General features: G+C 42.9%; 1 protein-coding gene across 1 annotated transcript in view; it reads left to right on the forward strand.

Annotated features, from left to right (window-relative positions):
* LOC145356289 (ATP-binding cassette sub-family A member 13-like) overlaps positions 1-26,740 on the forward strand; it is a 274,002-nt gene that overhangs the window by 123,884 nt on the left and 123,378 nt on the right. The window contains exons 21-28 of the mRNA XM_080208858.1: positions 1,677-1,753; positions 4,935-5,056; positions 9,854-10,042; positions 10,878-11,054; positions 12,804-12,984; positions 15,557-15,696; positions 20,484-20,594; positions 23,832-23,922. Of these exons, the coding sequence (XP_080064984.1) occupies positions 1,677-1,753; positions 4,935-5,056; positions 9,854-10,042; positions 10,878-11,054; positions 12,804-12,984; positions 15,557-15,696; positions 20,484-20,594; positions 23,832-23,922 (1,088 nt within the window). The remainder of the gene's footprint in view (positions 1-1,676; positions 1,754-4,934; positions 5,057-9,853; positions 10,043-10,877; positions 11,055-12,803; positions 12,985-15,556; positions 15,697-20,483; positions 20,595-23,831; positions 23,923-26,740) is intronic.

Raw genomic sequence — 26,740 nt, forward strand, 5'->3', positions numbered from 1 at the left:
GCAGTCCATGTTCAAATGCACCAAGATCTGGACAATATCCAGGCTTGGGCTGACAAGTGACAAGTAACAATTGTGTCACACAGATGCCAGACAGCAACCATCAGCAATAAGAGATATTCTAACCACTGCCCCTTGACATCTGGTAGTTACCATCACTGAATCCCCCACTATCAACATCCTTGGGGTTACCATTGACCAGAAACTCAACTGGACTCACCACATAAATGCAATGACTACAAGAGCAGGTCAGAGGTTAGGAATACTGCAGCGAGTAACCCACCTCCTGACTCCTCAAAGCCTGTCCACCATCTATAAGGCACAAGTCAGGAGTGTGACTCCCCACTTGTCTGGATATGTGCAGCTCCAACAACACTCAAGAAACTTGACACCATCCAGAACAAAGCAGCTCGCTTGATTGGCACCACATCTACAAACATCCACTCCCTCCACCATCGATGCTCAGTAGCAGCAGTGTGTACTATCTACAAGATGCATTGCAACAATTCACCAAAGATCCTTAGACAGCACCTTCCAAACCCACTTCCATCTGGAAGGACAAAGGCAGCAGATACATGGGAACACCACCACCTGCAAGTTCCACTCCAAGCCATTCACCATCCTGACTTGGAAGTATGTCGCCGTTCCTTCACTGTCACTGGGTCAAATCTGGAATTCCCACCCGAACGGCATTGTGGGTCAACCCACAGCATGTTGACTGCAGTGATTCAAAAAGGCAGCTCATCACCACCTTTTCAAGGGTAACTAGGGATGGACAATAAATGCTGGCCAGCCAGTGACACCCTTGTCCCATGAATGAATAACACCCACATCCCCCCGCCCCCCCACCCCAACCCCGCCACATAATAACATATTAACAACACAATCTCGGGCAGGAATTGGCTTCACATCCTCTCCCGTCAACTTCGGGTGTGCCCCAGACATAAAACGCAGGTCCAGAAGTTTGTCAGGGCATGTCATTAGATCATTAATAGATCATTGTGACTTGGCAACATGTAAACTCTTGGTCAAATTCCTGGAACTCCCTATCCAATAATATTGTGAGTATACTTTTACCAATAGTTCAAGGAGGCAGCTCACCATCCCCTTACCTGTGGTTAGATAAATAAAAATAAGCTCCTCTATCTGAAATGTGGCATCTTTTATGCAGTAATGTTCAGTCTTTTTTTCTCATGTTCACCACAGTAATATTGACTTCTTGAATATTAGAAAGATAGAATAAAGAGGACCACAGTGCCTGCCCTGATGTTGTAAATTGAGGTGTTTAATTTTGGAGCATTCAGTTTTACGCTGAAAGAACATGTTCATGATACATAGTACAGAAGCCTGAAATCAAATGCTAATAAATAGGCACTCCAAAAGCCAATGAATATTCACAATTAATCAACACTGTACAGCAATAGAGTCTCTATGGATATCTAAAAATCTTCAATAATTAAAAGGGAATTCTTGATCTTTATAAAATGAGCTTAATATAGGTGACATAATTGAGGTTCTGTTGATTTATTTCTTAAGTTTGGGCCTATTTAAGGCTCTTTGATAATGTCTTGTAGACTTACATGAATTGACCTCAAAATCACCTCATGGGCAGGCTCTATCACAGGACAATACTTCATGTTAGCTACCATTTAGCATTTTTTAATGTTCTTGTTTTCCAGGTGTGAATTTGCTGCAGCAACAGCTTATCCAAATACTTCCTTTGTAACGGTACTTAAGAGCATTGGCAAATTTCAAGGTAAGGTTTCCATAATCTGCCTGGAACTGGCACTGCCTGTTTGAGAGGTCAGTTTGGCAACTGCGCATTAAATAGTTTCCAGGCCTTTGCATAAACAATAACAGTGAAGCTAATAGCGATCACCGTTAGAATGCAGTGCCTGACTGAAGAATTTTTTTTGCCTCTTGCCTTGCTTACAGACCCTACAAAGGCCCTGTGGAGGGTGCTGCATTGACAAAATGTGGGTTAGAACAAAATCATGGCCAAAAGCCTCTATAAACCTTTTCAGAGGATATCAGCTAGGTGAATGGTGATTGACCCCTGGTCCCTGGCACTGCATAAGGGGAAAAATGGCATTGTCCAGAGGGCACCTTGGCACTGCCCACCTTTGCCAATTTCAGCAAAAATTAGGCCAATACAATCTGAGTTTATTGTGTAAAGGTGAGTCTGTGGTAAACGTCTTCATGGATAATGCAGTAACTGTGATGAAAAGCATGGGTACAGCTGATAGCAAAGACTTCCAAACAGGCTGAAAACAAATAGAAATTGATAAAAGCAGTTTTAAGATAATTATCTGGGTGGTTAAATGGAAATATGCTGCTCAGGGATAAAAGAACACAAAATTCGATTTTTTGACTGTCATTTTTCAAAATTCTTTCATGTATCCGCCAGGGTGGCATGGTGGAACAGCGGTTAGCACTGCTGCCTCACAGCGCCAGGGACCCGAATCCAATTCCAGCCTTGGGCACTGTCTGCGTGGAGTCTGCATATCCTCCACGTGTCTGCATGAGTTTCCTCCGGGTGCTCATGTTTCATCCTACAGTTCAAAGATGTGCAGGTTAGGTGGATTGGTCATGTTACATTGTCCCTTAGTGTCAGGGGGACTAGCTAGGGTAAATGCATGGTGTCATGAGGATAGGGACTGTGTGGGATTGTGGTTGGTGCACACTCGATGGGCCGGATGGCCTCTTTCTGCACTGTAGGATTCTATGTGGATGTTGTTGGCAAGACCCATCCTAACTATTACTTACGTGGCGAAAAACTGCAGCAGGCGACGGTGCAAAGGGACCTCGGGGTCCTTGTGCATGAGTCGCAAAAACCCAGCTTGCAGGTGCAGCAGGTGGTCAGGAAGGCGAATGGGATGCTGGCCTTCATAGCGAGGGGGATTGAATATAAAAGTAGGGAGGTCTTGCTGCAGCTGTGTAGGGCACTGGTGAGGCCGCAGCTGGAGTACTGTGTGCAGTTTTGGTCACTGCACTTACGCAAGGATATTTTGGCCTTGGAGGGAGTGCAGAGGAGGTTTACTAGGCTGATACCAGAGTTGAGGGGGTTGAACTATGAGGAGAGGCTGAATAAACTAGGCTTGTACTCGTTAGAGTTTAGAAGAATGAGGGGAGATCTCATTGAGACATATAAGATGATGAATGGGATGGATAGGATAGAGGTGGAGAGACTCTTCCCGCTCAGAAAGGACAGTAGGACTAGGGGGCACAGCCTCAAGATAAAGGAGGGGCGGTTTAGAACGGAGTTGAGGAGGAACTTCTTCACTCAAAGGGTGGTGAATCTCTGGAATTCTCTGCCCGTTGAGGTGGTGGAGGCTACCTCGCTAAATATTTTTAAGACGCGGGTTGATGGGTTTTTGATAAGCGAGGGGATTAAGGGTTATGGGGAGAGGGCGGGAATGTGGAACTGAGCCACGACAGATCAGCCATGATCTTATTGAATGGCGGGGCAGGCTCGAAGGGCTAGATGGCCTACTCCTGCTCCTATTTCTTATGCTCTTATGTTAATTGCCCTTGATCTGCTTGTTGTGCATCTGATCCAGGTGCACCCACAGTGCTATTATGTTTCCAAGCAGTGACACCTTACTTTTACTACAGTAACCTTAATCTGTTTGTTTCCTTTATGGTATTGCAATAGATTTGATTATATTTACATTTCTTTCACTATTGGGGGTGATTCTCTCAGCCCGTTGTGCTGGTCTAGGAGTGCAGCAGGTGGGAGATTCAAACACAGGCCATGTAGCAGGCTTCCTGCTGGGCACCATGGTCCCAACTGCTGGATTTCCGGTGCTGTCAGCTCCGCAGTGATTTTAAATGGTGATTTGAATATAATTAGCAGGTCTGAGACTGAAGTCTCCGGGCCAGCTAGAATCTCTCCCCACCAGGAGTATTCCACTCCAGTGGGGTTTATAATAGCTCCCCACCAGTGGGAAGCTGGTGGCCTGACCCCATTGGAGTGAAAGGGGGACATCGAGGTCCCCTGCAGGCCGGGAGTAAGGGAGGGGGGGTTGCCCCTTTGCCCTCTGGCACTGTCCAAGGGGCAAAGTGGCACACCCCAGGGAGCACCTTGGCACTGTCCATGGGGCATCGGCCAGTGCCAGGAGGGAAGGTGGGGCCAGAGTGGGGGCGGCAGAGCGGGGCTGGGGGGAGAGTTAGGACTGTGGGGGTGTGGCGTAGCTGGGGCTGCCGGTGGGGGTTGGGGTGCATCAGAGATTGGGATTGCTGAGGTGGGGAGGTGGTGGGGTGGGTGATTGAAGTGGTCTGGGGAGGGGTTTAGGTAGAAGATCAAGGAAGGCTGGTGATTTGGAGGCTGGCAGTGCGGGGCTACTGCGCATGTACCAATCTCGGTGCTGACAGATTGGTGCATACACACGGCCTGGTCAGTGATATGCTGCTGGCTCCTCCAGTGGGAATATGCCCAGATCACTGATGTTTAATGATATTCACGCTAGTGCACTCTGCAGTGCAGAGTGTGGGAGATTCATTCTGAAGATCCTACTGGGAAAATAAATGGGATTTACTCCAGTTTTTTGTTTGGGAGTATGCCACCTATATTGGTAGTTTAGCAGACTAGACCAATGGCATAATCATTAGAAACTCTTGGCCAAACCATAGCTAATACTTGCTTAAAAATAGAACAAATCTTGACATTGTTACCAGTATTTGAAGCTGGCAGTTGTTGCTGCTTATGCATATTAAATCCTGGTTAAAGTATGGATGTCCATAAAGTACATAATGGCACCTCTGAGGTGGATGATCCTTTAGTATAGTAAAAGTGAATTTTATTCAAATTACCAATATTTTGGCACCAGGACTATTATTCCAACACCATATTCATACTTGCCTAATATTTACATGATTTGTGTCACTTTTAATCTTTTAAGAGTTTAATTCATTTTAAATTTGATTGTTTTGAACAGGTTTACCAATAGAGAACTGCGTGCAAAACATTACAACTTTGAAAGCACAGTTGCGGCAGATCAACAACATCTCAACTGAAACCATTGATTTATTACTGAAGGCAAACATGACTTTCTCGAAGGTAACTTCCATGAGTAGTTCGAATGGATTCAGCCACTGTTTTCTCACTGAAGATATCTGGTTAAATATGAGACAGCTTGGCCACTGTAGTAGCGAGCCCATTTGAGGGGCAAGGGTTCAGAAGATCATGTGACTCCCTGAAGAGCAGGGGAAGAGCATGGGCTTTTCCAGGCAGAATCAATCTTGGAACTGTAGAAGTCAGTAGCACATCCTAGCACACTGTAGATAGTTACAGTTGTTAGAATAAATAGTTTATTGTTATTCAAATCTCACCAATCACTCGGATAATACATTGGCAATGAGGATTATTTAAAGCACCTTTGGATTGCCGTGGGAAAAGAGGAAACAGATGTCATGTTCAAATCATTCAAGTGAAGCCAGTCTGTAACCCGTGAGTCACCAAAATGCCCCTTAGGAGTAATGACAGGCAGAGGGATCTGGGCGTACATGTCCAACAATCATTCAAAATGGCAATGGGGTGATAAGGTAGCCAAGAAGGCATATGACATGCTTGAGTTTATTGGTTGGGGCATTGAGTATAAAAATTGGCAGATCATGCTGCAGCTGTACAGAACCTTAGATAGGCCTCATTTGGAATAGTGTACAATTTAGGTCACCACACAACCAGAAGGATGTGGATGCTTTGGAGAGGGTACAGAAGAGGTTTACCGGGATGTTGCTTGGTATGGAGGGCATTAGCTATGAGGAGAGGTTGGATAAACATGGTTTGTTCTCACTGGAATGGCGGAGGTTAAGAGGAGACCTGATAGAAGTTTACAAGATGATGAGTGACATGGACAGAGTGGATGGTCAGATGCTCTTTCCTAGGGTAGAAAAGTCAAGTACTATGGAACTAGGTTTAAAGTATGTGGAGAGAAGTTTAGAGGAGATGTGCGAAGCGAGTTCTTTACACAGAGGGTGGTGAATGTTTGGAACGCGCTGCCGGGGAGATGGTGGGAGCAGGAGCAGGTATGAAAGCAGCATTTATGGGGCAATTAGATGAATACATGAATAGGATGGTAATGGAAGGATGTGGACTCCTTAAGTGTATATGGTTTTAGTTTAGGCAGGCATCATGATCAGCGCAGACTTGGAGGGCCAAAGGGCTTGTTCCTGTGCTGTTGTTCTTTGTCCTTTATGGCAAATTAGAACCATTTGATCCTAACTCCAAAGATTGAATATGTTGAACGCCTTTTCTATGCAAACAAAATAGTGGGAAGGCAGGGGGAGAAGAAACAGTTCATGCTACTTACAGCTTATGGAGCCCAAATTATTATTAGTCATGTGTTTAACATCTCCAGAACCTCCCCACCCCTCGACACAGACACTCTCACAGCATTAATAGCTGTTGTGAAAGGGCAATATCATCTGAAGCCCTCGGTAATTCTGCAAAGGTATAAATTCAATTCAACTACAAGAACCTCTGGAGAAGTGATAGCAGCCTTTGTGGGCAGATTAAGGGAAATAGTAGAACATTGTGCCCATACTGTTATGTTAAGAGACTATCTACTGTGTGGGATGAATAACACTGTGATATAAGAACATAAGAACATAAGAAATAGGAGCAGGAGTAGGCCATCTAGCCCTTCGAGCCTGCCCCGCCATTCAATAAGATCATGGCTGATCTGTCGTGGCTCAGTTCCACTTTCCCGCCCTCTCCCCATAACCCTTAATCCCCTCTCTTATCAAAAACCCATTAACCCGCGTCTTAAAAATATTTAGCGAGGTAGCCTCCACCACTTCAACGGGCAGAGAATTCCAGAGATTCACCACCCTTTGAGTGAAGAAGTTCCTCCTCAACTCCGTTCTAAACCGCCCCCCCCTTTATCTTGAGGCTGTGCCCCCTAGTCCTACTGTCCTTTCTGAGCAGGAAGAGTCTCTCCACCTCTATCCTATCCATCCCATTCATCATCTTATACATCTCAATGAGATCTCCCCTCATTCTTCTAAACTCTAACGAGTACAAGCCTAGTTTATTCAGCCTCTCCTCATAGCTCAACCCCCTCAACTCCGGCATCAGCCTAGTAAACCTCCTCTGCACTCCCTCCAAGGCCAAAATATCCTTGCGTAAGTGCGGCGACCAAAACTGCACACAGTTCTCCAGCTGCGGCCTCACCAATGCCCTGTACAGCTGCAGCAAGACCTCCCTACTTTTATATTCAATCCCCCTCGCTATGAAGGCCAGCATCCTATTCGCCTTCCTGACCACCTGCTGCACCTGCAGGCTGGGTTTTTGCGACTCATGCACAAGGACCCCGAGGTCCCTCTGCACCGTCGCCTGCTGCAGTTTTTCGCCACGTAAGTAATAGTCCTTCCTACCATTATTCCTACCAAAGTGGACCACCTCGCACTTGCCAACATTAAATTCCATTTGCCATTTCCTGGCCCATTCGCCCAGCCTATCTAGATCCTTCTGCAGACTCTCCACACCCTCCGCACAATTTGCCGTTCCACCAATCTTGGTGTCATCAGCAAATTTCGACACCATACACTCGGTTCCCTCCTCCAGATCATCTATATAAATGGTAAATAGCTGAGGCCCCAGCACCGACCCCTGGGGCACTCCACTAGTCACCATCCGCCAATCCGAATAGCACCCATTGACCCCCACTCTCTGCCTCCTATTTGACAGCCAATCCTCTATCCACGCTAACACCCTACCCCCAACTCCATGCCCCCTTACCTTCTGCAATAACCTCTTGTGAGGTACTTTGTCAAACGCCTTCTGAAAATCCAGAAAGATATAGTAGAAACTGTTGGCAGAATCCAAGATAACCCTGAAGTAGGCCCTTGAGGTTGCTCTGTTTATGGAAAGCACAGAAAAATGTGCTCTAGAACTTCAAAGCATGCAGGGTGATGAAGTCCATCAGGTCTGAAAGGACACTGCTAGTGGCAATGGTGCCAAGATTCAGGGCGCAGGGTTTCATCAGCAGAGGAAACCAAGAGAATGCAAAGATTTAAAAGATTCAGTCAGCAGCCCAGGAGTATAGTACTATATATTTGGGGGAAGTCACTCCCATGAAAAGTGCTGATTTAAAGAAGCTGTGTGTTTTGCCTGTGGTAGAAAAGGACACGTAAGGCACATGTGCTGGAATAAGCAGAACCTGCCCAGTGCAAGCAGGTTCAGTAAATCAGCTCCAGTGCATAACATGGAAAGTAACTCAAAAAATGGACCAAATGTTTTTAGATTGAATGATATAAAGGTGAGCACAGTAGCCCCAATTACAAAAGTGCTAATGGCCAGTGGCTGTCCAATCAAGATGTAGATAGACACAAAAGCCTTTGCCATACTAGTTAGAGAACAGACTGTCTGATACTTCCAGGAAGGGGTTTCAGGAAAGACCCCTGAGATTAAATAACACTGCAGCCAGGCTGGCCACATATGCGGGTGAAGCTATCAAGATCATGGGGACAACAATGACCCCTGAGAGTTATAGGCAGCAATCTGCCCAGCCAACCTTAATTGTAGTTTCAGGTCAGGGACCTAGTTTGCTGGGATGCAATTTCCAAGAAATCAAGTTAAATTGGCTGGAGCTTTTTAAGATTGATGAAGAAATCCTTAAAGATCCATTTCATTACTTTGGGACTTTGACACAGTGAAATAAAGAACAAAGTTTTTCCAGCCCTCACCCCTCTCACTTCTTTACCCTCCAAACATCCCCATGCTCCATCCATGCCACCTCACACACTACACCCACCTCCTCAGACCGTTCATGCCCCCACACTATGCTCTGCTCTTCCATGCATAGCCTATGTCCTCTCATTTCTCCTACACTAAGCTGCGCCCTTCCACCTCTGCCTTCCAACTCCATTTACCCTCTGTACCAAGTTCTGATATTTACGTGCCCATTGATCCACTGTAGACTTTCTAGAACCAATGAACAATATCATGTAAGTTAGGATGCTTAAAAAAAACCTTTAAAATGTAACCCTTTGATCACATTCCCTAATGCTTGAAAGAAAAATGTCTGAACAAGCTAATAAAAATGTCAATTATCCAGGCTTTTTGACGTTTCAAAAACCACAAACACTTGGAATCACTTCCTTATGTCAAGAAATATTGTGTAATTGACTGCAAAGAGCCTGAGCTGTCAATCAAACAATGTTTCCTCTGGGGAGCATTGGCAGAGAGCCCAAAGATCTATTTGAATAACAGAACACTGATTTCACTGGAAGAACTTTGACAATTATTTTGTTAGAATCAAAAAGTGCATGGGACTGCTTTTCAGGTTAGGGCTGAGTTTCAACATAATGTGCATGAACTTTTATAGACTTCAATTCAAATTTTAGCATTCTACACAGAGGCTCCCTTAGACTGGCAATGAGGCTTAAGACCAAATGGTTATATTGTAACTCTGAGGTGGTCCAATTTCAAACTACAAACTTAGAGTGACATACAGTTGATGAATTAATGGCCAGGAGCCTTTGAAAAAATGCAGTGAGAATCCAAATTGTTAACTAAAATTGATTTACAATACAAAATTGTCTAAACTGGGCCATCCTTAGGTTTATGTGAGTCTGTAGATCTGAGGGAAAATAATGTGAGATCCTGGTAGTATCTGAGAGTTGGGAGAATGATTTTGAGCAATTCCATAGCATTTTCTAGTGTTTTTCAATTTCCAATTATTGAAAATTTTCAATAACCCTACAGTTTAATTTCATGAGTCATTAAAGATGATAAAGGCATCCAGAGTTGTATGCATTATTTCATTTTCTATCTCTTAGTTATATTCTCATTAATAGCAAATATCAATTAATTATTAACATTGATATTGAAGATGGATATTTCTTTTTACAGTTAATTCAAGGTCTTATTACCACAGCTGACAACTGCAATGAGGCAAGCCTGGCACAAATGCTGTCACTTTCAGGCAACAGAAACATTTCATCTGTGGCTGCTGAACTGTGTTCCCTGAATCCTTGGCAAAGTTATAGTCTTACTGTAACAATCATCCAGAGCATTGATTTCAGATGCATCACTTATAAGGTAAAGGAAAGACCATTTCATTCTATTTTCCTTTGTTTTCTGTACTTCCATTCATTCTTTCTCCCTATTACTATATTGGTGTAAGAATTGTAGGCTACCTTGTAATTTCCTTCACAATAGAAAGCCTGGGGGATGTTTAGATCAGTTGAGAGTGAGGGGTACGAATAGAGCATGGGGGAAAAGGAAATCCAGGGGTTCCACTGCTGAGTTTTAACTTCACAACGAGCATGTGATGTTACCAACAGGCCCCTCACCTGAAAGCCAACTTGAATGACTGGCTTGGCTTCTGGTCAGACGGGGAGCAATGTGCAGGTGGCCACTTGAACAGGTAGGTCCAAATCCTTGACCGGGGAGAAGAGGAGCTGGGACAGGTGGATGGCTGATCCAGCAACCAGATGGTTGTCACAGGTCTGGTGGGGGAATTCTGAAGCATTGGTGGAGGAGGAAAATTGAATATACTGTTTCAATTATCACCATGCACTTCAAGCGTAGAATTTTATAAACTTAAGGAACCTATTTGGCCCATCATGCCTATGACAGACTGATGAATCTGTAATTACTGTCATTGCAGGCATTCAAGTCCCTTCTGTAATTGCCCTATGATAATATCTTTAAAGATATGGGCTTGAATTCAGTAAGTAACCTCTGCTGGGTGTATTTGGAATTGTGTACGTCTCCATTTGTTTATTTTCTGCTGATCTGTCACAGGGAATATATATGACACACATGATGTTGTATGGGCCCTTCTCCTCTTAACTCCAGCATTGTGGCCTAGCTTTAATTGCTACAGGAATTCAAAGTGAACTTCAGTAACTTGTTTTTATATTGTTACCAGGCACTTCTACCAATGGTGGTCCATCCTCAGGTAAATCAGATAATGCAGAATATCCTGGAGGTGTTTTCTGGACTCACTTCTTTCACCCATAGATCTGTGCAAGTTTTGGAGCTCATCCCCAAGCTTTTAAATACTGTCCGGGACATGAATCTTCCATCTATTTTTGAATTCAACGAGGTAGGCAGTTTGAGTTTTGTTTTTAATTGAAAAATTATCTCTGATTATGCAAATTTAAATTTATGGCTGGGCATCAAAGGACAAAGACAATTACAACACAGGAACAGACCCTTTACTCTCCAAGTCAGTTATTTAAAAAAATTATTTCATGTATCCACCAGGGTGGCATGGTGGCACAGTGGTTAGCACTGCTGCCTCACTGCACCAGGAACCTGGGTTCAATTCCATTCTTGGGTCACCGTCTGTGCAGAGTCTCCCCGTATCTGTGTGGGATTCCTCCAAGTGCTCCAGTTTCCTCCTACAGTCCAAAGATGTGTGAATTAGGTGGATTGGCTATGCTAAATTGTTGTATCATTGAATAACTTTAAAAATGAGAAGCTGCATTTCGTTTCTGGTGAATGATGAAAAGGACAATCACCAGGTGACCTGTGTCATTCCCTTGCTGAGATTTCAGCTTCTATGTCTCTAGTCTGGGTGGTGATATTGCATTTTCACTAAAATTAGTATACAGGCTTGGGACAATCAATGGTGTCAAATTTGTGAAACATTATTGTAATTATTAATATTCCAACATATGTGTCTATTTTAATTATATGATCCAGGATGAATGAGCAGCTTGCATTATTAGAATAGATCTATTAACATTTAGATTGCCCACATGTTCTAGGAAATCCCAATCTCTTGAGTCCACCAGTTGTTTGCTTTTAACCCACGTACTATGGAAATATAAGCAGGGGTAGTCATTAAAGGCAGAATGAGATGGATTTAGAATGCATGTGTGTAAATGCCTAGAGCAATGTTGGTAACCTTTGTGAGTCTCGGGTACGAGTCGTCACTTTGGATTAGTGTCAATAGTGGAGGCCTGGCTCAAATAATCGAGGAACGGACACCAATATTACTTGTTACATGTATTCAGGAAAGGTAGGAAAGGAGAAATGTGGGTGTGGCAGTATTGATCAAATACACTGTTACGTGCTGTATCACTACCTTTAACTTCTCCGTAAACCTGGATGGATCTATTTTGCTGAGTTTTTGTTTATTATTTGAAAATTTTGAATTTTCTTTTAACTGTTTCTCACTGTCAATTTATCACCAAAAGTTTATCCAGCTCTCCACTCATACCTATATAATTGGCTTTGTTTAAGATGTTGGTCCTGGATTGAATTCATTGCTCTCTAACTTTATATGGAATTTTTATGATCACTTTTGTTCCCAAAGGACCTTCCATTGTAACATGACTAATTAAGCCTACCTCATAGTTTTAGGTCTAAAATAACTTTGTCCCTGGTTGGTTCCATACTCTGTTGATCCAGGTAATTGCCATGGAACCATTCTAAACCCTCTTCCTAACTTTACCAATTTTATTTGTCTAATCTGAATGAAAATTGAAGTTCCCCATGATAATTATTTGCCTTTATTACAATTATATTCCAATTATATCTTGCTTCATGCCCTGTGCAACAGGCAATGGTGTAACTATTGTTATGAAGTTTATGAACCACTCCTGCCAGTGTTTCTAATCTTTATATTCTTAATCTCCACCCAGCCTAGTTCTTCCTGACCTTCTTTATCAAGCCCTGTTTTCATTATTATCCTTCTGTCATCCTTTACTATTGGGGCCAGATGAGCTTCGAGTTCTGTCCTTCACTGCATTGCTATCTGAATTAGAAATCAACATCGTAGACAACGTTTTTCTTTTTATTCTAATGGTTTGAAAAATGATTGACATTGTCTTTTATCTTTGTCTAGAATGTTCAAGGAAGGTCTGTGAGAATTTCTGCGACTTCTTCTTTCCAAACTCTCTCCCAAGCAATTTGTAAAACAAAGTCATCCAGTTTATTTGGCAGAGGCATGATGTTCTCAGAGTTACCCCAAATTGATGAACTCACTGAGGAAGATTTAATCAAATACAACGTTCCTACAAATGCCAGTAAGAGACACTTGGTTGAATGGAAGATGGCTTATGTGCTGGTGTCATAGACTGTAGCCACAACAAGCTTTTTCTCATCAGATTTAAATGTCATTACTTCATAGAGATAAAAAGAAAAAAAACGCTACAATGAAATAGTTGATGCTCAGAAAGTTGTGTAGACTGGGAATAGAACACACAATTGGCAGTGTTTTATGTGCCCCTGAGAGTGAGTTGGCAGGCAGGCCAGATGCCAAAAGTTGGCATAATTCCATTGGTCCCTTCCCCACTGCTTACCAGCTTGCCCCCAACTATGCTGAAAACTAAGGAATGCTGGGCAAGGCACCAGTTGGTACATCCACTCTTGGGAAGTGGCCAATAAGAACATAAGAACATAAGAAATAGGAGCAGGAGTAGGCCATCTAGCCCTTCGAGCCTGCCCCGCCATTCAATAAGATCATGGCTGATCTGTCGTGGCTCAGTTCCACATTCCCGCCCTCTCCCCATAACCCTTAATCCCCTCTCTTATCAAAAACCCATCAACCCGCGTCTTAAAAATATTTAGCGAGGCAGCCTCCACCACTTCAACGGGCAGAGAATTCCAGAGATTCACCACCCTTTGAGTGAAGAAGTTCCTCCTCAACTCCGTTCTAAACCGCCCCCCCTTTATCTTGAGGCTGTGCCCCCTAGTCCTACTATCCTTTCTGAGCGGGAAGAGTCTCTCCACCTCTATCCTATCCATCCCATTCATCATCTTATACGTCTCAATGAGATCTCCCCTCATTCTTCTAAACTCTAACGAGTACAAGCCTAGTTTATTCAGCCTCTCCTCATAGCTCAACCCCCTCAACTCCGGCATCAGCCTAGTAAACCTCCTCTGCACTCCCTCCAAGGCCAAAATAGCCTTGCGTAAGTACGGCGCCCAAAACTGCACACAGTACTCCAGCTGCGGCCTCACCAATGCCCTATACAGCCGCAGCAAGACCTCCCTACTTTTATATTCAATCCCCCTCGCTATGAAGGCCAGCATCCTATTCGCCTTCCTGACCACCTGCTGCACCTGCAAGCTGGATTTTTGCGACTCATGCACAAGGACCCCGAGGTCCCTCTGCACTGTCGCCTGCTGCAGTTTTTCGCCACTTAAGTAATAACCCTTCCTACCATTATTCCTACCAAAGTGGACCACCTCGCACTTGCCAACATTAAATTCCATTTGCCATTTCCTGGCCCATTCGCCCAGCCTATCTAGATCCTTCTGCAGACTCTCCACACCCTCCGCACAATTTGCCGTTCCACCAATCTTGGTGTCATCAGCAAATTTCGACACCATACACTCGGTTTCCTCCTCCAGATCATCTATATAAATGGTAAATAGCTGAGGCCCCAGCACCGACCCCTGGGGCACTCCACTAGTCACCATCCGCCAATCCGAATAGCACCCATTGACCCCCACTCTCTGCCTCCTATTTGACAACCAATCCTCTTTCCACGCTAACACCCTACCCCCAACTCCATGTCCCCTGACCTTCTGCAATAACCTCTTGTGAGGTACTTTGTCAAACGCCTTCTGAAAATCAAGAAAGACCACATCCACCGGCTCTCCTCTATCCACCGCCCTAGGCATGTCCTCATAGAACTCCAGTGAATTTGTCAGACACGACTTCCCTTAAATGAAACCGTGCTGCGTCTGCTCTATCAAGCACTTTCTCTCAAGATGCCAACTGTACCAACAGTGCAGCACTCCCTAAGTACAGCACTGAGATGGCTGTCTGGAAGTATTGAGAGTGTGGACTGAAGTTCTGACACTGTGATTGAGTTGAAAACAGAAAATGCTGGAGAAGCTCAGCAGGTCTGACACCATCTGTGGAGAGAGAACAGGGCCAACGCTTCGAGTTCGGAGAAAGGTCATCCAGACTCAACACTGGGTTCTATTCTCTCTCCACAGATGCTGCCAGACCCGCTGAGTCTCTGTTTTTGTTTCAGATTCCAGCATCTGCAGTATTTTTCCTTTGTGACTGAAGTGAGCCCGAGTTTAACATTTTACAGTCAGGTATCTGAAAATGCATTGGAAGGGCAAAGATGAATTGAACATATTCCTGAAGTTGATTTTCCCCAGGTACACAGAATAACAACATTATAAACTCAACTATAAATGACATTGTTGCAGGCAATACATGGCCACTTAAGAGTATCATGCCTCCCCCAGCCCCACCGCTATATTTTCTACAGTGGATGGAGACCAGAGATCAGTTTGAATCATATCAAGTTCTGCTCATTGAGTTATAGGTAGAAATAACCTTTTACAGGCACCTGGCTGCATCATCGTGTACTTCAATCTACATTTGGTCACTGTGTGGCATCATTGACCACAAGAAAGTCAGACCCTATTCCATTTAAAAAATGGAAAGCTTAATGAAAATAAATTGGATGCTTAAATGTCTGGAATCAATTCCTCCTGCCCACTTTTCTGAACTGATTTTAATAATAATATCTGTGCTGGCCTCACAGTCAATTGTCACTTCAGATGTATATTATTCTTTGATTTGAGATGTAAAAAGGCTTGTTAATGGCCCCTTTTTTTTTGCTTTACTAGCTCCCTACTGCATGAGCTTTTATCAGGATATTTTAAAAGCACCAAATGGGCCTTTGCTGTGGACTTTCCTGAAACCACTGCTGCTCGGCGAAATACTGTATGCTCCAAGCACGGCACAGCTCCGGCAATTGATGGAGAAGGTAAGAGAGTTTAATCTGCTGGCACCAACAGCTTTCTGCAGGTTAAGTTTGCATTTGATATTTGGGGCTAGAATTTTGCATTGTATCATAATCCAAGATAGGAGGTGGTGGATCAAAGAGGATGGACTCAACAGAAATGAAGATCAGGAGAGATGTAAAATTGGCTGTATAGCCACTATCACCTGATTGACACCATTGCACTGAATGGAAATCTCCCCTTAGGGGTTTACATGTGTGCAGTGTCCTTTATTAATTACATGTGCCAACTGTTAACCTGTTGCTCTTTCCCTCTGCTGTTTTGCTTCTGGATATTAGTAATACTCTTAAGCAATTTAAACATGTATGTAATATAACAATGTGACCATATTGATGCTGTTGATTATAATGGTGGCATGGTAGCACAGTGGTTAGCACTGCTGCCTCATAGCACCAGGGACCTGGGTTCGATTCCTGGCTTGGGTCATTGTCGGTGTGGAATCTGCATGTTTTCTCCATATATGTAGGTTTCCTCCTGGTGCTCTGGTTTCCTCCCACAGTCCAAAATTGTGCTGGTTAGATGCATTGGCCACGCTAAATTCTCCCTCAGTGTACCTGAACAGGTGCCGGAGTGTGGCGACTAGGGGATTTTTACAGTAACTTCATTGCAATGTTAATGTAAGCCTACTTGTGACGAATAAATAAACTTTTACTTTACTTTATAAATTTCATAGCTGGAGGAAAGCATAGCTGAAACACATAGCTTGAATTGATTGATTTTGCACATGTGAAATTGTAAGGAAAGAACCTCGTAGTTATGTTACTAGACTGATAACCCAAATGCCTGGAGTAATGATCTGGAGACATGAGTTCAAATCCCACCATGAAGCAGGGGAATTTAAATTCAATTATTCAAATAAATCTAGGGGAAAAACAATGCTCCTATCAGTAACGTGACAATGAAACGGTCAGATTGTTGTTTTTTTAAAGAGTGTTTTTATTAAGTTTTCCATTTTACCCAAAATGCAACAAAGCCCACAAATTGAATATAATAATCATTATTCCACATAAACATACAGAAACAAATGGCTTCAAACAAATGGTTCAAATTATCAAGCATTGCAATCATTGTAGTCAATGCCTCTCCTGGTATGGATAAAGAAAGGATACCAAAAGAGTGGAGGGGGTCTCAGGATAATAGGATAAAACCACAAGTACATGGCCCCATGGTGCATGCCCTCCTCCACAGGATAACAGAGATAACGCTACACAGAATCCAGGATTCCTTCTGGGTAATAAGCATTCAATTGGACCTAACCTATCATCCCAGGACCTTCAAGCATTGACAGGATAACCTAGAAAAAGGGGAACACCAGGATACCATCATTGGTACAAGACGTGGCATGGCAGTCTCATACACAGGGAGCAGTAAGCCAAAGATTCATGTATCTTGCCTAGGCTCGCAACACAACAAATCTCCCTCCTCAGTATTAGAGGGACTGATCATATTTACCACCCAGGAAACTCTACTGACAAGGCGAAGGTGAATTGTCAAGACACCCCACCTATTGGGTATCTGGAGGAGAAATACAACTCTCCTCCTCCCGACAAGATAATCCTTTTTGATTTGCTTTGATTTATTATTGTCACTTGTGGAAAGTATTGTTTCTTGCGTTATATAGACAAAGCACACCATACATAGAGAAAGAAAGACGAGAGCGCAGAATGTAGTAATACAATCATAGCTTTGGTGTAGAGAAAGGTCAACTTAATGCAAGGTAGGTCCATTCAAAAGTCTGATGGCAGCAGCAAAGAATTTGTTTTTGAGTCAGTTGATACATGGCCTCAGAGTTTTGTATCATTTTCCCAATGGAAGAAGGTGGAAGAGTGTATGTCTGGGGTGAATGAGGTCTTTAATTATGCTGGCTGCTTTTCTGATGCATCGGGAAGTGTAGACAATGGATGTAAGGCTGGATTGTGTGACGGACTGGGCTTTGTTCACGACCCTTTATAGTTTTTTGCAGTCTTGGACAGAACAGGAGCCATACTAAGCTGTGATACAATCAGAAAGAATGCTTTCTATGGTGCACCTATAAAAATTGGTGAGAGTCATAGTGGACGTGCCAAATTTCCTTAGCCTCCTGAGAAAGTAGAGGCGTTGATGGGCTTTCTTAACTATAGCATCCACATGGAGGGACCAGAACAGGCTGTTGGAGATCTGGACAGGTAGAAACCTGAAGCTCTCAACCATTTCCACTTCGTCCCCATTGATGTAGAGAGGGCACAGTAAGAAGTCTCACAATACCAGGCTGAAGAGCAACAGATTTATCTGATAGCACGAGCTTTCAGAGCGCTGCTTTCACCTGATGAAAGGAGTGCTCCGAAAGTTCATGCTACCAAATAAATCTGTTGGACTTGAACCTGATGTTGTGAGACTTCTTACTGCACCCACCCCAGTCCAATGCCGACACCTCAAGATTATGATGTAGAGAGGGGCATGTCCTCCACGATGCTTCCTGAAGTGGATGACTATCTCCTCTGTTTTTTTGACATTGGAGAAGAGATTATTGTTTTTGCACCAGTTCACCAGATTTTCTATTTCTTTCCTGTACTCCATCTCGTCATTGTTTGAGATCTGACCCACTACGGTGGTGTCATCAGCAAACTTGAAAATCGAGTTGGAGGGGGATTTCTGAGATTAACTACATTTCAGAGCCTATATTAGCACGTCATCAGTCCCACCAGTCAACAGGATACTACACCCGCAAGTCTCAAGAAGAAGAGCAGTCCAAAAGTCCCCAGTAGGAAACATCTTGGGAAAGCCAACCTACTCCCCTGCCTAACAACTTCTCCACCTGAATGGAATAAGCATAGCCACTACTGCCTACCGATTGTTGTTTGAAAAGCCCTAATTCATTAATGTCCTTGCAGGGGCAAAAAAAAACATTGTTGTCCTTCCCCAGTGTGATTCCAGAGCCACACCAATGTAGTTGACTCTTAAATGCCCTTTGAAATGATTGAGCGAACCACCTAGTTGTACCTGAGTGGCAGTGAGGGATAAACAATGAATTCCAGCCTTCATCACGTGATAACTAAAATGATGTACATCGGTGTGAAAATTATTTAAAGCAATATTAGCAGAACCAGTACAAGAAACTGACTTTTATCTCCTTAAAGACAAACAAGTACTAATACAGATACTGCAGGCATTCTGATATCTGGCCTCCAATTGATGTCAAGATTTTAACTGATGAAATTTTGTGGGTGGGATTTTATGCCTCGCTCAGGTGAGACTGGAAATCCCCGCTCTAGGTCGATGGAGATTTCCACTGTTGGGCCCTTTCCCGCTCCGATTCCATGGCGGCTGAGGTGGTAGAGTTCTGGCCTGTGTGTCGGATTATATGCAAACTCAGGTTTAACTATTTATGTACAATCCAGCCCACATTCCCAGAACAAAAATTAAGATTATAGGAGCCCATTTTATAAGTCATACTTACAGAGTAGGACTTCCCCCAAAGATGTGCCATTCATCCCAGTGTGAAAATCTATGCCTAAGGATGTGAATTTGGTTTTACTCTATTTTTGGGAATTACTGCAACTTACAATTATATAAAGAACCACCTCATTATTTTAAACATGTGGATTATTTTGCTCGGCATAATCTTTATGGGGTCATGGTGGAATAAAAAGACACATTCCTACAAAGTATTGGTGTGGCTTACATCATCCCTGATTGATTTATGGCCTGTCTTTGATATTTATTTTAGATCCCCCTTAATTTTCTTCCTGTGTGAAACTGTGAGGAAGTGACAATTGCTACCCAGTGGTTTTCAAAGGCAATTGTGCTGACTGTGGCTTGATCAGAATAGCACATGCACATGTGCAGTGTGCAGTATAAGAGGGGGTCAGACTAGCTCAGTCAACTGGACAGCTGGTTAGTGAGGTAGTGTGATGCTAACAGCGTGGGTTCAGTTCTGGTACTGGTTGAGGTTATTCATGAAGGCCTGCCTTCTCAACCTTGTCCTTTGCCTGAGGTGTGGCTATCCTCATATTGAATCACTACCAGTCAGCCTCTGGTCACCTGGGGCTATAGTGACTTTACCTTTGCAGTATAGAGTAAATGCATGATATGTCCTTCAACATGAAACAGGCATTAGGAGTTTTGCTACCATCTGAACAATCTGTTTGTTTCTCTTTTCATTAACATTAACGGAAAGGAGAATTGTTGTTCTCCCAAGAGAATATCAGATATTTCACAGGCAGCAGATCTGTTACCAGATCTGTATAATCCAGTCAAAATGAATGCTCCAGTCTTTCCTTAAAGTATACAGTTTAATCTATTTATAACCTATGGGAATATTTCTTTTGTTTATCATTGCTAGTGATATCATAAATATTTTCTTTATGTTTACATGTTCAGTTTAATTACAAATGGTAAAAAGAAGCAATCTTTCCCAGTTTGTGTGAGAACACAGCTGTGGAGACTATCAAGTTTGATGCTGAATGTGCACAACTTGTGGGCCAGAGGAGAAGACTCCATTCGGATCTCTCAGAGATCTTAAATAATGTCCCAAATAAACCTAGGGGCTCCAGTAGGTATTTTGAGGTTGGCCATTTTAGCTTCTCAACACAAGAAAAAATGGGACAGGCATGCAACATGCATGCATCACTCATCTCTCCATGAAAGTTGCAATTGGAGCTCCACAACAAACATAGGATCACATCTGGATCTTCAACTGATTTTGTTTTACAAGCTGTGGTGAGAATGCTGTGGTTGCAAATCTTATCATTGTTTTCTTTCTTTTATTCAGGCCAACACCACGTTCAGCATAGTTGAAGAATTGGTAGGCTATTCTGAAGTCTGGCTGAAATCCTCAAAACTTCTAAAGAGTAACGAAAATAGGATGCTAAGTCAGCTTCAGGTATTTGAAAAAATCACATTCCGTTGTTTATTTGAGAGTGGAGTGAAAATATGTGTTCTCATTTCACTGATTGTACTCTACTGGGTTCTTATATTAGAATTCTAGCTGATGACCACTGCATCAATTATCACACAATGAATTTTTTGGCCTGCAGCCACAATTATGTAGACAGATGCAAAAAGGTCCATGCCAAGTGGGATTAAGTTTTAGCCACAAGCCATTGTCAGGAAAGGGGGCTGATGAGGTGGGGGAACCTCCTCTGTGAGTCGCTTATGTACATCGGATGAACGATCACTAAAGTCATCCTTGTGTTTTTACCCTATCCCCAACACCAGTTTCTTAAACCTGGCCCCCTACTCAGCTTTCTGGGCCCTGCCGCCTTGATCCCAGCAATAGCTTAGACTTTGTCAGGACTGCCTGGCATACCAGAAGTGGCCAGCACTCCTGACTGGTGCTGCAAGGACTACAGGGCTGCCAGCCATCTGATTGATGGAGAGCTTTCTGGGACAGGATAGTAATAGAAGTTTCATCTTTTAACAATTAACACTGCTCCCAACATTGAATTGATATTCACCATCACCTTAGCTAGGTGACTGGGGAACACAGCACCCAGAGAAATCAAGCCCCTATATCTGATGATGAAATTGACTTTCCTCTGTGTTTGACATTTTTACCCTGTTTGTTTACAATCTGACGGGTTGTTATCTATTTGCCAAATTCATATAACATCATTCTGATTCTGAAATGGTGATAGCTCTTTTAATTGTCCCTTCTCCCTACACAAAACATAAATTTCTTAACATTTAAAATTTGGGTCTTCTGCTATTTGTGATTTTTATCAACGACTTGGAAGAGGGGGCTGAAGGGTGGGTTAGTAAATTTGCTGATGACACCAAGATTGGTGGAATAGTGGATGAAGTGGAGGGCTGTTGTAGGCTGCAAAGAGACATTGATAGGATGCAGAGCTGGGCTGAAAAGTGGCAGATGGAGTTTAACCCTGATAAGTGCGAGGCGATTCATTTTGGTAGGACAAACTTGAATGTGGATTACAGGGTCAATGGCAGGGTTCTGAGGAATGTGGAGGAACAGAGAAATCTTGGGGTTCATATCCACAGATCTCTGAAGGTTGCTTTCAAGTAGCTAGAGCTGTGAAGAAGTGTGTTAGTGATTATTAACAGGGGTTTGAGTTTAAGAGCTGTGGGGTCATGCTGCAACTATACAGGATCTTGGTGAGACATTTGGAATATTGTGTGCAGTTCTGGTCACCTCACTATAAGAAGGCTGTAGAGGCATTGGAGAGAGTGCAGAGGAGATTTACCAGGATGCTGCCTGGTTTGGAGGGTAAGTCTTATGAGGAAAGGTTGAGGGAGCTGGGACTTTTCTCTTTAGAGCGGAGGAGGATGAGAGGCGACTTAATAGAGGTTTATAAGATGATGAGGGTGATAGATAGAGTGGATGTTCAGAGATTATTTCCTCGGGTGGATGTTGCTGTTACTAGGGGGCATAACTATAAGGTTCATGGTGGGAGATATAGGAGGGATGTCCCAGGTAGGTTCTTTACTCAGAGTGGTTGGGGTGTGGAATGGACTGCCTGCTCTGATAGTGGAGTCAGATACTTTAGGAACTTTCAAGCGGTTATTGGATAGGCACATGGAGCACACCAGAATGATAGGGAGTGAGATAGCTTGATCTTGGCTTCAGACAAAGCTCGGCACAACATCGAGGGCCAAAGGGCCTATATTGTGATGTACTGTTCTATGTTCTATGAATACTGATGATGACTTCCCAAAAAATATGTATCACTTACAATACAATTCTTTTTATAACCCTTCAATTTTCAATGCAAATGTGGCAACATGGAAAATAGGTGCAGGAGTAGTAGGCCATTTGGCCCTTCGAGCCTGCACCATCATTCAATATGATCATGGCTGATCATGCACTTTCAGTATCTTACTCTTGATTTCTCTCCATACCCCTTGAATCCTTTAGTCACAGGTGCCATGTCCACCTCCCTCTTGAACATAGCTAATGAACCAGAGCAACAGCTTTCAGTGGTGGAAAATTCCATAGGTTCACAACTCTTTGAGTGAAGAATTTCTTCCTCATCTGAGTCCTGAATGGCTTACCACTTATTCTTAGATTATGACCCACTAGTTCTGGACTTCCCAAGCATCGGGAACATTCTTCCCACATCTAGCCTGTACCATCAGGATTTTATATGTTTCCATGAGATCCCTTCTCATTCTTCTAAATTCCAGTGAGTACAAGTCCAGTTGATCCAATCTCTCTTCATATGTCAGTCCTGCCATTCCAGGAATCAGTCTGGTGAAACTTTGCTGGACTAGCAAGAATGTTCTTCCTCAGACTAGGAGACCAAAGCTGCACGCAATACTCAAGGTGTGGCTGCACCAAGGCTCTGTATAACTGCAAAAAGACATCCTTACTCCAATACTCAAATCCTCTTGCTATGAAGGCCAGCATGCCATTAGCTTTCTGGTGAATCTCTGGAATTCTCTGCCCGTTGAAGTGGTGGAGGCTGCCTCGCTAAATATTTTTAAGACGCGGGTTGATGGGTTTTTGATAAGCGAGGGGATTAAGGGTTATGGGGAGAGGACGGGAATGTGGAACTGAGCCACGACAGATCAGCCATGGTCTGATTGAATGGCAGGCAGGCTCGAAGGGCTAGATGGCCTACTCCTGCTCCTATTTCTTATGTTCTTATGTTCACTGCCTACTGTACCTGCATGCCAACCTTTAGCAACTGTTCCACCGTGACACCCAGGTAATGTTGCATTTCCCCATTTCCTAAACTGCCACCATTCAGATAATAATCTTCCTTCCTGCTTTTGCCACCAAAGTGGATAACCTCACATTTATCCACATTATATTGTATTTGCCCACCCAGTCAGTCTGTCCAAGTCACCCTGTCCAAGTCATTCTGCAGCCTCTTAGCATCCTTCTCATAGCACACACTGCCACCCAGCTTGGTGTTGTCTGCAAATTTTTAAGATTATATTTAACAACTGTGAAATTCAGGCCAAAACAGAAAGTTTTTGATGTCAGATTCTTTTGTGTTTTGATGGTGTTACTGGAACTATTTATCAATGTTCATTTGCTTTTACGCTTTTCCTCAATAGTATATTTCTATTTTTAATGCACCAATTGGCTAATTTTGTATATATTTGTGACAAATCTAATAATCAAGATTAACACAAATGGAACTTTTTTTTGTTTTAGGCGGCTTTACAGAACAATTTTATACGCAGTTTCATTCAGACTCAACTGGATATTGACGTTGATCAACTTTTGGAAAATTTAAAAGAATACGGTACAGTTTGGTTTTGTAGATGTCTCTGTTGTCCTCTTTTACAATAGTTTATTTATGATTGTGCATCAGCATTCTGCTGAGTATATTTCTGCTGTATTAGATTTGAGATTCTTGCAGCCTCTGCAAGTGCCAAGACAAGCCCCCGTACCATGTTTCAAAAGACACTCCCTCTACTGGGCTACCCAATGATCTATGCAGAGGAAAGTGAAGTGAGAAACTGGGAGTGCAGCATCTTGTCTTATTTGAATGGTTATGGTAGACCTCTATCTACTCCATGTAGTCCCAATTTCACATGATATTTGGAAATAACCAGAAATCCATGTTACTTTGAAGACCTGGTGCAATGGGCCAAATGGGATCAAAGGTTATGGGGAGAAAGCAGGATTAGACTATTGATTTGGACAATCAGCCATGATCGTGATGAATGACAGAGCAGGCTTGAAGGGCCAAATAGCCTCCTCCTGCCCCATGTTTGTAAGGTGTAATTTTCACCTTCACCAATTGGGTGATAATCTGGCAGCGAGGATTGCCTGTCTTTGTAAACCCTGCTGAATTCTCATCCCAATGAAATCAATGAGAATCATTAAAAGCTTGAAGGCCCCGATGGAGACTGGGGGAGGTGTCAAACAGAGTAGGTAAAGAAAGGGGAATTTGAGGCAGAAGAATAAGGAGGGACAGGATTAGATGGGCACAAAGAGAAATCTAAGAGTCAGCTGTGTTTTCGTCTTGAGTCCTGGACTTGGTTGGGGCCTCTCTAGGGTGACTAGTTATTTTGAGAATACGATTGTTGACAATTTTCATAGAAACCATTGTCATTTATTTACGGAAATATACGTACATCTGCTTTCCAACAGATCATGGTGATGTTGCATCATAGTTAAGGCAGTTAGTTGTTACATCAACATCAGGTGCTCCTGACATTAATCCTTTACACTACATCTGCATTTCCTCCCAACTTCCCAGTCTTTATCCCAACTATATACATATATCCACACCTCCCCAGAGTCTCAGACTCTCCTTGATCAGATCCTCATGAGTTTCAAGGTTGAGGACAAACTGTCTGACAGTAGTGTTTTTCAGCTGGGTGGTAGCAGAGCTTGTACTTGTTTCTGGTTCCTTGTCTCCATCCAGAGCGAAGTAATATGTTCAAGTTTTCACTGGTTTCCATATCATCGATGTTCAGATTCTTTAGTTCCTTCTGATATTTTCCTGGAATCGATTCTCAATTCTGAGCCACAAGAACTAAAATGTTCAAGCTTGGATCTCCAATTTGGTTTGAGTTGATTGATCTCAGTTACAGTTGGCCTTTATGTCTCTGCTGGAGACAGGAAAGACAGCCAAAATCCCAGTGCACTACAACAGGCGGGATTTACCATGGAACCCATCAAGTGTTTTGTGGCAGCAGGAGGTGGCCTGTTATTGGCTGGTGGCAGGAGCTTCTGGACCCACCATTGTCAACGGGTTTCCCATTGAATGCACCCCTTGCTGCTGGGAAACCCATGGTGGGCTGTGCCGTTGGCAGGGCCAGATGATCCAGCCAGATAGCTGGAAAGTTCTTGACATGTGTTTCTACTATGAAAAGCAAGTATCTTGATGCCACCTGAAACATCGGATTCGACAGTGTAGCATAAGTTTTTGGCACAGCAAGATTTCATATTCCAGGAGAAAGCCAAGAGATACAAGATTAAAACTACAGAGCCGAAGAAAACAGTTAGATCTTTGGAAGAACACTTGGAAAACGTGACATTTATGAAGATATATATGATATATATTAAGAAGCCAGAATGGCAAGAACTTCTCATAGAATATTGTGAACAGACTATAATAATTGTCAGAAGTGTAATTACAGAATGTGAGTTTGAAGAATGGCGCAGTGGAATTAGGGTGTGCGAAAGAAAAATTGATCAATTTTCACATATGAAAGATGAATTTGTGAAGGAAAAGCAAGATCTGATGAGTTTACTGGAATGTCATTTAGAGGATGTAGAACCTCACTCAGCCCCCTTCTCCCACACATCTCCATTCAGGCCCTCCTTCAGGCACATACCTTGGCATTGCCAACAGTGTACTGGCCCCAGCATCTGGGCTTAAATGATAAACTTGTAAAAGCAAATTTAACAAAATAGATAGATCTTTAGTTCAAACTTGCTGAACTTCAGTAATCAGAAATCTCGAACAAATGGTGTGCAAAATGCCTGGAACAGGAGAAAGAATTGTTAAAGTGTCAGAACAGTTAGCTGAAAGTAGAATTACAACCAAAACCAATCAATTTCTTGAACTTCAGTCCAATTTGAGCAACATGAAGGTTGAGATGCACGATATGGAGGAGCAAATCCAGACTTTGAGAACAGTTAAGGGAAATTCAATAAAATGGATTGACAATCTACTGAGTGATTTCAAAGATTCCAAGAAACAGCCAGTGACCAGGGAAGTGAGATTCTGGACAGAGCTAAATTCCCAGAAGAAGCTAACAAATGTAAATGAGTTCCACAGATGACCCTGAAACTAAGGCAACTCAATTTGCCAGAGTAGTTGCTGAGCTGAATGAAAAGGTTCATGAGCTTGAAAAACAATTGGAAAAGAGGAAAGTACTCAAATATATGGGTAAAATGATGAAAGTTCCATTTTTGAAAAGTAAACTTCCACATACATCACAATGACAGAAGAAATGAAAAAACAACAAGGAGATTAGTGCAACGATTGTCCATGCCTCAAGAAATGAGCTGGAGTAGCAACCAGCGATCAGCGCAAATCTGAACTGACCAAGAACGGATCGATGCAAATGAATGAAAAAAAAAAATGAAAAGATATCCAGATG

The sequence above is a fragment of the Carcharhinus amblyrhynchos genome, chromosome 2 (genome assembly GCF_965287045.1).
Source record: "Carcharhinus amblyrhynchos chromosome 2, sCarAmb.v2.hapA, whole genome shotgun sequence".
NCBI classification, from domain to species: domain Eukaryota; kingdom Metazoa; phylum Chordata; class Chondrichthyes; order Carcharhiniformes; family Carcharhinidae; genus Carcharhinus; species Carcharhinus amblyrhynchos.